Source organism: Protomyctophum parallelum (genome assembly GCF_964188405.1).
Source record: "Protomyctophum parallelum genome assembly, chromosome: 1".
Lineage (NCBI taxonomy): Eukaryota > Metazoa > Chordata > Actinopteri > Myctophiformes > Myctophidae > Protomyctophum > Protomyctophum parallelum.
In genome coordinates, this window is record NC_139697.1 from 62,164,309 (window position 1) to 62,177,643 (window position 13,335).

A 13,335-nucleotide genomic window follows, 5' to 3' on the forward strand; every position below is an offset into this window, starting at 1 on the left:
CCCCCCCCCCTGGTGCAGAAGGAGATGTGTATGGTGGATTAAAGTGAAGCATACCCAACCCTTTTAGCTGGCTTTAATATGCACCCCTCATCACCAATGATCCACTCTGCAGTGCACGTACATCAACAGGCTTACAGTGTAATAACTGATGAAGCAACACAAGTGTACAGTACATCCTGATTAATGCACGCACGCGCACACACACACACACACACACACACACAGTGCAGACTAAAAAAGGTGTTGATTAAAATGTGTTAATGCGAAAACGCACGCACGCGCACACACACACACACACACACACACACACCCTCACACACACACACACACAACGCACAACGAGTCAACGACTCATTGTGAGCTTCTAGATGTGCGTGTTTGGCACGCGTCAGCGTCGTATGATATGAGTCTAAAGTAAGCATTACGCACAGAAGGATGTTCTTTAAACATGGAGTATAGTCGAAGGGCTGAGTGGGATGAACCTGACCCTACACAGCGCCCATGACGTTGAGGTAATTGGCGCTCCAAACTTAAGGTGCAGATTTAAAGGCTTACTGCGTAGTATGTATGAAAGAGAAAAGTTTGCCCTGGTCTCTATATGGAGTAATGATCTGTTTGCAGGAAATTAAATTTGAATGCGTTCAGCCGGGAGGAGATGGAAGTATAGCGTGTGGTTGTGGATTTGTGTGTGTGTGTGTGTGTGTGTGTGTGTGTGTGTGTGTGTGTGTGTGTGTGTGTGTGTGTGTGTGTGTGTGTGTGTGCGTGTGTGCGTGTGCGAATTCTTAAAATCTCTGAGGGTGTATTTATGAGTGTGACCTTATACATGTATCCTCATCTGTACAGTAACCTTCCCTTTTTTATTGGATTTGCTTCACTGCAGTTCATATATTGGAGGATCAGCGCCTGTGTGTGTGTGTGTGTGTGTGTGTGTGTGTGTGTGTGTACGTGCGTACGGGCGCGTGTTTGCGTGCCTGCCTTGTGCTTCGTCCGTCCGTCCGTCCGTCCGTCTGACAAGGTGTAAATGTTGGTACTGTATATATATATATAAATATTGATACACATGATTGTGTGAAGGAGATGGGGGGGAGTGGAGGGAGGTGGAGGGGCCGGAGGGATAATATGGAAGGAGTTGGAAAGAAGTGGAGGGCTACACAGGAGAAGGAGGGGTGAGTGGATGGAGATGGCCAGAAGCAGAGAGGTGGTGGTGGTGGTGGTGGGTGGGTGTGGGTGGGTGTGTGTGTGGTGTGTGTGTGTGTGTAGGGGGGAGAGAGAGGTCAGACCACAGATTGAGAGGGAAAAAAGCAAGGACTTCAATTCTACTGGGACTGGAGGGATTATCTGTGTATTTTTAAGGGGGTGAAGTTTCGTATCTGTTATATTGTGTTATCGGCTCAGCTCACAGCTCGGGGGTATTTTCATCAGTGCCGACTGGGGTCACGTTTGAACAGTACAGTACAGTACAGTACAGTACAGTACAGTACAGTACAGTACAGTACAGTACAGTACAGTACAGTACAGTACAGTACAGTAAAAAATGTATACATTTTATTTGGCGCTTTCATCCAAAGCGCTTTACATAGATTGTGCATTTCATTCACCCATTCACTCACACACATTCACATACCGATGGTGGAGAAAACCATGAAAGGCACCAACCTGCACATCGGGGGGCAATTAGGGGTTCAGAGTCTTGCTCAAGGACACTTCGACACTAACTGTGGGGTGTGTGGGAATGGGGATCCTATGTAGTACAGTACAGTACAGTACAGTACAGTACAGTACAGTACAGTACAGTACAGTACAGTACAGTACAGTACAGTACAGTACAGTACAGTATTTTTATGTTCCTGTTATTGTACAGTGCAGTGATGATGATGACACACATCACCGTTACATCAGCTTTTTCCCCCAGTCTGATGATTTCGGAGACATCGTCTATGACCCTTACATGGTTCACTTTTACCCTTTCAGAATTAAATCAACACTCCAGATTTATAGCAGAAAAGGTGATGAATATAAAAATCAAGGACTCTGACCCTGTTGTTGATGTAATAACTTAAAGTGGGTTTAAAAAGTCTTTCTGTATGCATATGAAAGAGAAACATTTTTTGCCCTGGATACATTTTTATGGAGTAATGATCTGTTGGTAGAAAATGTAATTTGAATGTCAGTCAGGGAGGAGATGGAAGTAACGTGTGGTGCATTTATAGTGGATGCATGTGTGAATTCATGACTCTCTGGGAGTATTTATGAGCACGACCTTACATCTATCCTCATCTGTATGCACTGTATGCCACCTTCACTTTTTGCCAGGTGCGAAGCAGCCTGGCCTACATTTGCACACACCGCTACTGACGACCGCGAAGACGACTCTAAACACGACCTGTAGTCATGACTGGCTGCCTCCTATAGCGACCTCTCTAGGACAAATCTCCGAAACAAATGAAAACGGGCACTACAAGAGCCTGTTGCGCCTGGCAGTTATGACATTTTCTTCTGCCATTTTCTTGTTTCTTTATTCACACATAATATGAAAGAGGTAGCTAATCTAAAGACAAATAGGATCAAGTGTGACGTTGTTATGAAATGGATCGGCACACTGTTGCAAGGAGGTCCAAACTGGACTGGGGTCGTTCTGTAGCCTATGGAATTGGAACGTTCTCCCAGTTCACGTCGGTTTCCTCCAGGTGTTTCAGGCGGTTTCCTTCCACACCTGGTGGGACATACTCCTACCAGTGCCCTTAACTCAGGTGTTGACCGTAGGGCTGGAGCTGGTCCCTGGGCACTGCTCACTTAAGGCCATGATGAATAGAATGCTCTGCATAACCAAAGTGTAGTGGCCCACGTTACCTATAATTCGTCAGGAGGAAACCACCTAACTCTATTGTTGAGGTTTTTTTATTTTTTTATTTTTCATAAATCAATGCTATTGAACACGCTTTACTGTACATCTGTGTGTTGGTTAAACAATAAATGACTCAAGTCATTTTTATATCAGCTTGTATTCCAGTCTCTTGCATATTGTACCTTAGTGGGGCATTCTGCAGTCGCGTTTGCAGTCTCTCCCCATTGGCTTAGAGGCTGTGCACGCTGATACAAAGATTGAACCAATGAAAAGTATTCAAAAGCACTTTGGACAAAACCTCTTAACTACATTGGACCCTCAAACTGTGTGCTAAAGCAGCTTACTCCACCACCTCTCCCCCTCTCATGCAAATAATTGACAATATATATATATATATATATAGAGTCACAATACCAACTTTAATGAGGCAGTATTGCTTTGTTTTAAAAATATAAGATTTCTTAATTTCCTGAAAAATTTACATTTTGGAGCTTCTCCCCGACAACAGATATATGTAACTTATCTAAGAAGATTCAAGCTGCCGTGAACTTTGCAGCTAATTAGCCTTATGTTCACAAACTGGTGGGTGTAAAAAATGGGGTTCTTCCCTTAATTAGTCACACTTTCAATAAATCTATGAATTCCACCATACACCCTGAGGGTATAGCTGTACTGTAACACTTTCTATCAAGAATTGTATTGTTATACTCTATAGAATCTATAGAAATGTAAAATTATGCATTATGCTGCTACTTTACAGACTTGAGACCAATTGAGATCTATATTGAAAGTGCAAAAGCAATTAAATGCTAAGAAAAAAAAATCTAGAAACACAATTTATTGATTTAAATGAGGTCGTTTGGCTTTGAAAGCAGTTGAAAGCAACACACACACACACACACACACACACCAAATTGCTTTTTCCTCTTCTGTGGAGCAGGGAATAAAAAAACCACTAAAATTCAAACTTCAAAGCAAATCTGAATTCCCTCACACACTGGTTACCTTATCTATTAAAAACACATCAATATTTCAGTCGGAAAGGACCTTCCTCAAGAAGTTAAGTTACAGACATCAAGAATACTTTAATATCAGCCCCACTACAGACGTAATGTTGAAAGCATTAGATGGCTATAACCGCCATCAGAAATGTTTGAAGGGACCAAACTATTGATCTGGCTAGAAATGTGACATGACATGAGGAAGTAATGTGCATATACCTGATCGTCCTTTTCCTCCTTATCAGTTCATCAGTGACTGCCTTGATGTTGGTAGGCCTTTGCTACACCTTGTGAGATTGCTTTATCCACATCGTGGTACTACACAGCTGAATCTGGAGTGTCTAATTTACCAACAAGTATACGTTTTACTGCATTAAATGAAAGCACTATACGAAGGCAAAGCAGAGGGACACGGCTGCAGGGATGGCTTTTGTCACGGTTTACAGAAATCCATGCTGTGATGCGGCCGCCGCGATAAGGCCGCTCAGCGCGCCCCGATCGCCCCAGTATGTGTGGCGACAGTTCTGTGCACTTGTTAGGCCCAGTTTGTGTGTGTGTCTCTAGAGCAGATTTTTGGGTCCTCTGCTGCGGAGGAGGAGGAGGAGGGCTTCACATAAGATCTGACTAAGACTCCATATAGGCCAGCAGTCAGACACGATCAAATCCCAGCTAGGGCATCAAGGGCCAAGCACTGCTACTTTGAAGTGGGCTGTGAGATTCTCTGCTGGAGGGATCAGATGGAGGGAGCAAAAAGAAGAGGGCAGGACACGCAAAGCTTCAGTTGTGTGTTGCCTGGCGGGCTGGGGTGGCGTCATTATGGGAGCCTTCGTGGACAAAGGGGTGAGCCGTTTGAAGACTGCATGTCTGAATGAATAACGTGAGGATGGTTTTTTGAAAGCCGCAGTCAGGTCGAGACGTGATGATCGCCGGGGGATGAAAGCGAAACCCAGTTACGAGTGTGTTATGCATCGGTGTGATTTAAAGCGTCGTTCTTGTTTTTAGGTCTGTGGCATGGTTGTCACAGAAGAGTCAATTTCAATTATTTTCAAAATCTGGTCCGGTTTTTGTATCTAAAGGCATTTTTGTCAAATTATCATTCATCAAAAGTGTTGAAGTGTAAATTACCCTTAACCATAATTCCACTACTAGTGATACTCCTATAATGAGATCAGGAAATCAGTTGAACCAATGCTCTTTATTGGTAACATTTGGACCCCATTGGGAGTTTCTGTGTCCAGTTATACATGTATACACTTTTTGAATAATCAGATAAAAGTCAGTCAGTTTACACACAGTCACACTCTCTCGCACGCACGCACGCACGCACGCACGCACACACACACACACACACACACACACACACACACACACACACACACAGAGAGAGGGAGGGAGAGGGAGAGTTCCCGTGCTTCCACTTTCTTCCTGTCCAAAGAAACCTCAGCCGTGTTTCTGTGTCCCATAAGGAATTCCTTTTATCATGTGACATGGCAAAAAGAGGGGGAAGGGGCTTTGGGGCAGCTGTTTCCCATCAGGACTCAGTCAACTGCACTGTACAGTACAGTACAGTACACCAGTACCTCCTAAAACCCTGCTCAGAGCAGCACGGCTCAGACCAGAGCGAGAGACGGGGGCCAAAACGTTTCCAATTAGAGGGTCATCCTAATTTGTTCTCATATCCATGGCGCTCATCAGGCATCTTGGCCCCCCCCTCGCCTTTTGTTGTACACAAATCCATAGCCAAGGGTGAGAGGGGCTGCAGCCCATCTGGGAACGATTACGCCTGTTCCTCATTGTTTCCTGTCTGTTTTCCCCGGCTCAGCTCTGTACCGTACTGCACTCCGTCCACATTGGCTCAGCTCCCTTGGCCTGTTCGAGCCTCTCTAAGCTCCCTGCGTTATTTAACCCATTCTGAACGGGCACCCATTTTGGTGTCGGCATCACGTCGTGCTTTAGCTATTGAAAAATAGCAGATCTACAAGCTCATATCGCGCCACCGAGTGGCGCGATATGAGCTTGTAGGTCTGCTATTTTTGTAAAAATCGAAGAACGACTGACATTTTTTAGAATCTGATCTCAGGTCAGAATGGGTTAATCAGAACCAGTGTGTGTCCAGCGGAAACCGCGTATGAATCTGATCTCAGGTCAGAATGGGTTAAGACCGGTGGTTAACGCTTTAGCGGCAGTGGTTGCCCGTGCACGCGGGCATTCAAATTAGCACGCCGCCTCATGTCGGGAGCGGGAGAGTCTGCTGCTCAGTGACATGGAACGACGAGGAGATTCCAGGAGATTATAGTTTAGCATACTGTACGTTTCGTACTGTAACCCCACTCGTCCCACTCACCGTCTCATGCCTCGTTCTGCGAGGAGCCCCATTAGCCGCCCTCTCTATTTCCCCGATTGTGCATCTTTCCCTGATCGCATACCGGTATATAGCTTGCTCGTACAAGACTTTGACTCTCGTTTCCAATTTGAACGTGTACTGGGCCATGCTAATGTGCAAAACCCTAAGATTATCCCAAGTACATTTTTTTTTTACAATGCTTGTGGGGTCTCCACTCTCCAATCCTCCCACCACTAATTGCAGCCCTGTTCCTCCTTACGATGCTTGGATCTTGGGGCTAGCAATGGAGACAGGATGGGGAGCTGCCTGTGTGACCACCAGAAAGCAGCCTAGTCCTATTGGCCGATCGGTGCCAGTGTGTTGTCTTTGTCTCCAGTTCAGTCCAGCCCCTGGCCGGCCCTCCTCCCCAGCCCTCTCTCTCTCTCCCTCCCTCTCTCTCTCTCCACACACACAGGCCCAGTACTGTCTTATGTGGAGAGTTGAGAAATTGCTGTGGTAAGTTTCCCCCGTTTCCTCCCCTGGATCTCACCTCTCTGGCTGCTCGGTAGCAGCATGGCTTCCCGTCTTCATTACTGTCAGCCATTAAGACAGCCAGGAGTTGCCTTCTCAGCAGCTCCAGTCGATATCCCAGGTCTCCATATATACTGTAAGTTAGTGTGTGTAGAGTGTAAGGGAGTTGCCCGGAGAGCAGGCGTGATGTCAAAGTGCTTCATTAGAAAAGCAGTGAAATAATGTTTATCAATGCAAATGCATTAAGGTGAAATGAGAACGGATGGAATGGACTTTAATTATTCAGTAGAGAGGGGGCTGTTCCAAAACACTTTACGTTGTCTCTAATTTGATGCACTTCATAAGAAATGTTTAAAAGTGAATAGTTCTCTCCATTCATTTGAGGTTCATTTGAATCTTTATTCATTCTCGAAAAGACATTGAGGTTGCCCTCATTTGCAGTGTCGTCGAGATACATCACAATCCAAGCTCGATTCTGTCCCTGTTGGTGCATAACTGTCAAATGGCGCTCAGTCGGCTCAAGCGTCTCGTTGCTCAGGCCTTCCAGAGATGGCGCGCCTCCATCGCTGTAACAGTTCTCTGCCTAATTACGGCTGTAGTCGTTTCTCACCAAGCGGGCCGAGTGGTTCGGCTCGCCGGGACCTTAATCCCAATAAAATAATTTGCGACGGATCTTAGATAAGATAAATAAGCAGCGTCGGGAGAGGGGATTGGATATAGGGATTGGAAGCCTAATGCTTAACAGTGCATGCCACAGAGATATCCGTTAATGCGTGGGTTTTGGGAGTCGTTTAACAGTACTTAGACCACTGGTTCTCAACATGGGGTACGGGGAGCCCCCCCCCAGGGGTCCTTGAGGGGGTTCTATAGCACGGGTCCCCACTCCCCAGCTACATTATTGAAAGGTAGGAACCAAATGGACCCTCACAGGTCTGAGAATGTATATATGAACACTGAGGATTTTACAGTGGATTGTGGTACCAGGGATGAAAATCCAATGAAACGTTGGTCCGTGGACTCATGCATAGCAAACCGGGGGTCCTTGACTTTAGTTGGATCATTCTCATCTTTAGCGAGGCTTTTATTCTCTATATTCTCCATTCATCTCATTCTCTCTCTCTCTCTGTTCCACAGTTCTACGCGACGACTTCCGTCAGAACCCGGTGGACGTGATGGTTGCGGTGGGCGAGCCCGCGGTGCTGGAATGCCAGCCTCCCCGAGGGCACCCCGAGCCCACCATCTCCTGGAGGAGAGACGGCAGCAACATAGACGGCAGAGATGAACGGATCACGGTAAGGAGACGGAGCGTTTTCACTCCACACATCGTTGGGTGTATAGGTCGGGGGACAGAAACCTCAGTCCATATCTCCATGTTTCAACGTTTTGAGCACTGCATTGCACTCCAATGACTGGCTCTGTCTGTCTGTCTATTTTTTCCAATAAATGAAAGCCCCACTTCGTCATACAACAGTTTTGCACAAAAGTAGCAAAAACTGCAAGCTCACAACGCGTCTCATTATGCCGTGCTGTGGGCTTGTAGATCTACTATAGTGAAAGTGGTTAAGTGTGAATGGGTTTTATATTTATTGAACCACTGAAAAGTATTAACAACAGCTTGTGAAATAATATCGAGATTGGATCCTTTGGGACACAGGTTCTTGTTTCCATTAAGTGAAATGTAATGGTCTTGGAAGTACAACTAAGCTTTCGGTCTGTCAGCAACAACATTGTTTTCCACTCTGCACTACTGTACCATGGCCAAATAAAGACAGCATTTCTCATGTCCAACTTACATGAAAGCCAACAATTATTCAAACAGGAACAAAATGGTGAAATATCCTCACAAATAAGAACAAACTCATTATTACAATCAATCAAAACAGAGTGAATTTTTTCAACCCAAGACTTTTTTCTTTTCTTTTTTCAACCCAAACACAAATTGAGTATGCGTGGCGAGAGGAGGAAGGGAAATCATCAATGATTTGGAAACGAAACAAAGAGGGAGAAAATCGCCAACAATCACAAAACACATTGTGTGCGCGCGCGCGCGCGTGCGTGCGTGCGTGCGTGCGTGTGTGCGTGTGTGTGTGTGCATGAGCATGCGTGTGTGTGTGTGTGTGTGTGTGTGTGTGATGTACTTGATGCACATGGCTACAAAACAAAGAGGGTGAAAATCGCCAACAATCACAAAACACATTGCGTGCGTGCGTGCGTGCGTGCGTGCGTGCGTGCGTGCGTGCGTGCGTGCGTGAGTGTGCGTGCACATGATTGTGTGCGACGTGCCTGCGCGTGTGCTTGCTTGCCTGCCTGCGTGCGGATTGATTTGTTTGTTTGCATGCCTGCGCATGTTCCTGGGGACTTATACGGGAACAGATTCAAAGCCCCTCCTTCTTAGGAATGACAGGTAGGTAGTCTCTGGGGGCACTAGTGATGGACAGAGCGTCTCTCTGTGAACGAAGGACAGGACAGGATCAGAGGAGCCACAGGGGGGCAGTCCTCTGAGGGAGATGCTGTATGCGAAGGCTCCGTTATGCTTTGTACTTATTGTTTATTCTGCTCCCTAGCCTGGCTCTTTGTTCTGCCAAATCTTCTTCATGTATGGAAATGTGGGTCTTTATACTGTTGGACTGCATGGAAGTCAGTCAGTTCATACGAACACCAGTGGTGGAAAAAGTAAAAGTAGGCTGCTAATACTGCATTGTAGAACTACTCCGTTACAAGTAAAAGTAGAAAGTATTATGCAGAATGTCCCATTATTACATGTTTTCAAATGTATATCTTTAGGAAATTGCCGATCTACAAGCACACAATGCATCGACGCATTGAGAGCTTGTAGATCGTCTATTTTCAAATGGCCGAAATATGTATATAGGGCTGAAGTGTTTGTAATAATAATGTAAATTTACAAAGTAACTACTAACTAAAGATGTCAATTAATTGTAGTGGAGTAAAACGTACAATATTTGCCTGTGAAATGTAGTGGAGTAAAAGTACTGACAATTTTACATACTCAAGTAAAGTACAAATACCTCAACATTTTGACTGTACTTTTTAAGTGCAGTATAAGTAAATGTACTTAGTTACTTTCCACCACGGATATATTGCGAACACCAAAGCGGTTTGCTACAAGTGATGCAGTCAGTGCTATCAGGCAGCTCCCCTTAATTGATTTACCCCCTGGGGCTCTTTCTCAATGCTCCGTGGAAAAACATTTTATTAGGAAGCACAATTAAAAAAGGTTTGCACTTGCACATACAGTACAGCCACAATTCTATTAAGCAGCACATGAAGCAAAGTACTGTTTGCTCTCCACATAAAACCTATAGCATCTCTATTCTGGGCATGTATTTGTGTGCTAAAGAATCACACCTGTGTGAAGTGAGGGGCACTCTAATCGTCGAACGTCATCATCAAGAATGGTGGGGCACTCATTGGCCAAGGGTTCCCATCGACGTTCCCAGCCGATTGGCTCAGACACATTATGACGTTCTCCATTCATTGTCAATGGCATTTAATGTTTGTGTTCAGACAGAAGCTACACTTACGAGAAATTGCGTTCATTCGTCAAAAACGAGTAGAGTCAGAATAAATAAAGACTTAGTTACCCCTACTTTCTTATATAATATTTCTAATCCATATAAATAAATATATACATTTATATCATATAAATCCTATGATATCTGTATATATATAAAACACAGATCTACAAGCTCACAACATGTCACATTGTGATCTTGTAGATCATCTTTCATTCGGTGAAAAGATTTGGTGTAGAGGGAGAAAAGTATAGCCTCATAAATAAATACTGAAAGCCGATATAATCAAGGAAAGTTTATGCATGTACTATATGTAAACTCTTAATTTCCATTTTCCACCCATTCAGTTGCATTTTTGGGGACCCCCCAAAATAATTTGGCTTGGTTGAGAACCCCTGGCATATTCAGAAGAGAAGCTAACTCATGAATGGACCGTTTGATGGCTGCTGGCAGCAGTCGGAACTTAGGAAGGATATGTGCTGTTCCAACTGTGTGAACCAGCAAGTAGAGACGGTGGCCGGTATATGTCACGGACCGAGCACCGTGCCTCGCGGTGCTCAGCAACTCTACTGAAGTGTGCCTGAGCCAAAATGACAAATGTTCAGCATTCAGCATGCCTCAGGGACACTAGGTGACTCTGTACCTCTCTCTGTATACTCTTTAAGCCATTAAGACCGGGAATGCATTGGTGTCACCTTCGATTTTAACCGATTTTTTTGTATATAATTCTGATCCCACGATTTTGCAATCCAATTTTTTCACGTAGTGTCAATTATTGAATGTAATCCTAAGCGCTACACTTCCTCTGCCAAGTGCCAACCTGGGGGGGCGGCGGACTGACCTCATGCTTTCCTTCTATGAGTAGTCCAAGATGCTTCTTTTCACCTGACCGGGGGTAGTTTCCCCTGCCGGACGTAGCGCGTGGAAGGAGTTTGCATGTTCTCCCCGTGTCCCCTAGGGTAGGTATACCCTCACAAAAGACATGCAGTAATCCTGGTCTCTAAACTACCTCCCCCTGGCCAGCCTGGTGGAGGGGAAAGGAACTGGTTGGAATAACGTGTTCCTTCCACACGCTATACGTCCGGCCGGGGAAACTTCCCCCTTGTCAGGTGGAAAGAAGCAGCTTGGACTCCTCATTCACAGAAGGAAGCATGAGGTCAGTCCGCTGCCGGTTAAAAACGTGAATGTGTAGTGAGAGTGTTGAGTATTATGGCTTATGTGGATACGGTTAGACAATTTCCAATAACCTTGTTTGAGGTGACAAAAAAAAAAGTGAGCGTTGAACTTAATCACAAGCATGTGAGTTTGATTGAAGCTGGTGCCTTGGGGAAGGCATTTCAGATGGTTGGGCATTGCTCGCACTATTCAGAGCAGAACGTCATGCTGCTGCGGTCTGGAGATGTGCATGGTTTTCCTTTTTGTGGTTCTTCTCTGCAGATACTCTGCCCTACTTATTGCTGTAAAGAAGTGATCATTACTTCACATGTTAAGTAGCTGTGTAATAGGACTCCCATCCTGGAGAACCAGAGACCAGACTGTACAGGGAGGTAAATCTGAAACCAATGAAAAACAACGGAATGCATCCTCCTTCCTTGTGTGTGTGTGTGTGTGTGTGTGTGTGTGTGTGTGTGTGTGTGTGTGTGTGTGTGTGTGTGTGTGTGTGTGTGTGTGTGTGTGTGTGTGCGTGTGTGCGCGAGACTTTGTGTGCGCGACTTTGTGCATACGTGCGCGTGTGACCTTGATGTATGGAGTAATGCTATTCTCCCTGGATGCTTAGAGAAATGTCTGGTTGGGCTGAAATAGAGACTCAAACGGCCATGATCAGATATGAAGTGCACTTTTGTGGATGTTTCAATCCAAAGTAAATATTTCAACCCGTCTGGAACACAAATCATTATAATGCTTATGTTATTAAAATGTTCATTATCTCTTCTTAATGGATTTGTGTGTTTCTTCTTTGTAAAGTTATTTAAGTTGTGGATCATCAAGGACACTCGCCGCGATCTGTCGGTAGCGCTGCCGTGAGGCAGGCTATAGAGACAAACGACGCTTATCTATGAAGAACCACTCCACAAGACAATGGAAGTATGGAACACTTTCCACCTCTCAACCTTCAGGCTGCTGAATGGGCTCTGTTGCCATGGAATGGAATAAAGCCGTCCATCTGAAGAAACCATGACATTTCTGAGACCATTCATGTTTCAATCTAAACTTGTATTCTATTGCTAGTTTGATCACTTCAAATCATCTCAAAATAACTAATGACAGAAAATAGCTCACAAAACGCGTGCTTACACAGAAGACACGCTGGCTTCTATGGAATCCAAATGACTGAAATCAGTCATGGCTCTTTTTGGACTTGAGGTTCTGGCCACTAAAGCGGCCCTCACACCTACGTCGCACCGCCCATCCACCTGGTATGCCCACTGTTATGGCCACTGACTGGCCATGTGCAGTCTTGGAGACATACTGGCTCTTTTGGACTACTATACGCTGCAATGCGACACATTGTGAGCTTATAGATCTGCTATCTTTTTTGAAACATTTTGAAAAACACCTACCTCCTGATAGGAGCAGGGCAAAAATGTGGTTCTGAGAATCTGCAACTGAGACATAGTGTATGGAAGAGAGAGAAAAGAAAACAGAACTTGTGAGATATTTTCCACGGCACAGCACAGTTCTTGTATGTCTGACTGCTATGTATGTTAAACCTACCTATGAATACATAACATTGCTGTTACACTACTGTATATCACTTTACTGTATGTATATAAGTAGAGTACCTGCTGCTAAGTGATGTCTCTTACTGTACTGATATCCTGATTTATTTATTAATTTGCAGTGCACACACCTTACTGTACAATGTTGTTGTCCTGTTATGAGACTTCTTCTCAAAGTGTTGGGAGCTTGTATACGCAACATATTTTCACCCATTCTTTTCCACCTATTGTGATGTGAAAATAAAGGAGTTGAAGTTGAAGTTAAGGTTAGGTATCATGTATCTGTTAAAGTTAAGGATAGGGTTAGGATGAGGGTTAAATCGGTTAAGGTCAGGGTAAGGGCGGGGATATGGATTTATGAACTTAATGCATTGTCCCA

General features: G+C 44.7%; 1 protein-coding gene across 1 annotated transcript in view; it reads left to right on the plus strand.

Annotated features, from left to right (window-relative positions):
• The window catches only part of LOC310853148 (roundabout homolog 1-like), a 143,133-nt gene that overhangs the window by 84,862 nt on the left and 44,936 nt on the right, over positions 1–13,335 (plus strand). The window contains 1 exon segment of the mRNA XM_083757386.1: positions 7,835–7,992. Coding sequence (XP_083613512.1) covers positions 7,835–7,992 — 158 coding nt within the window.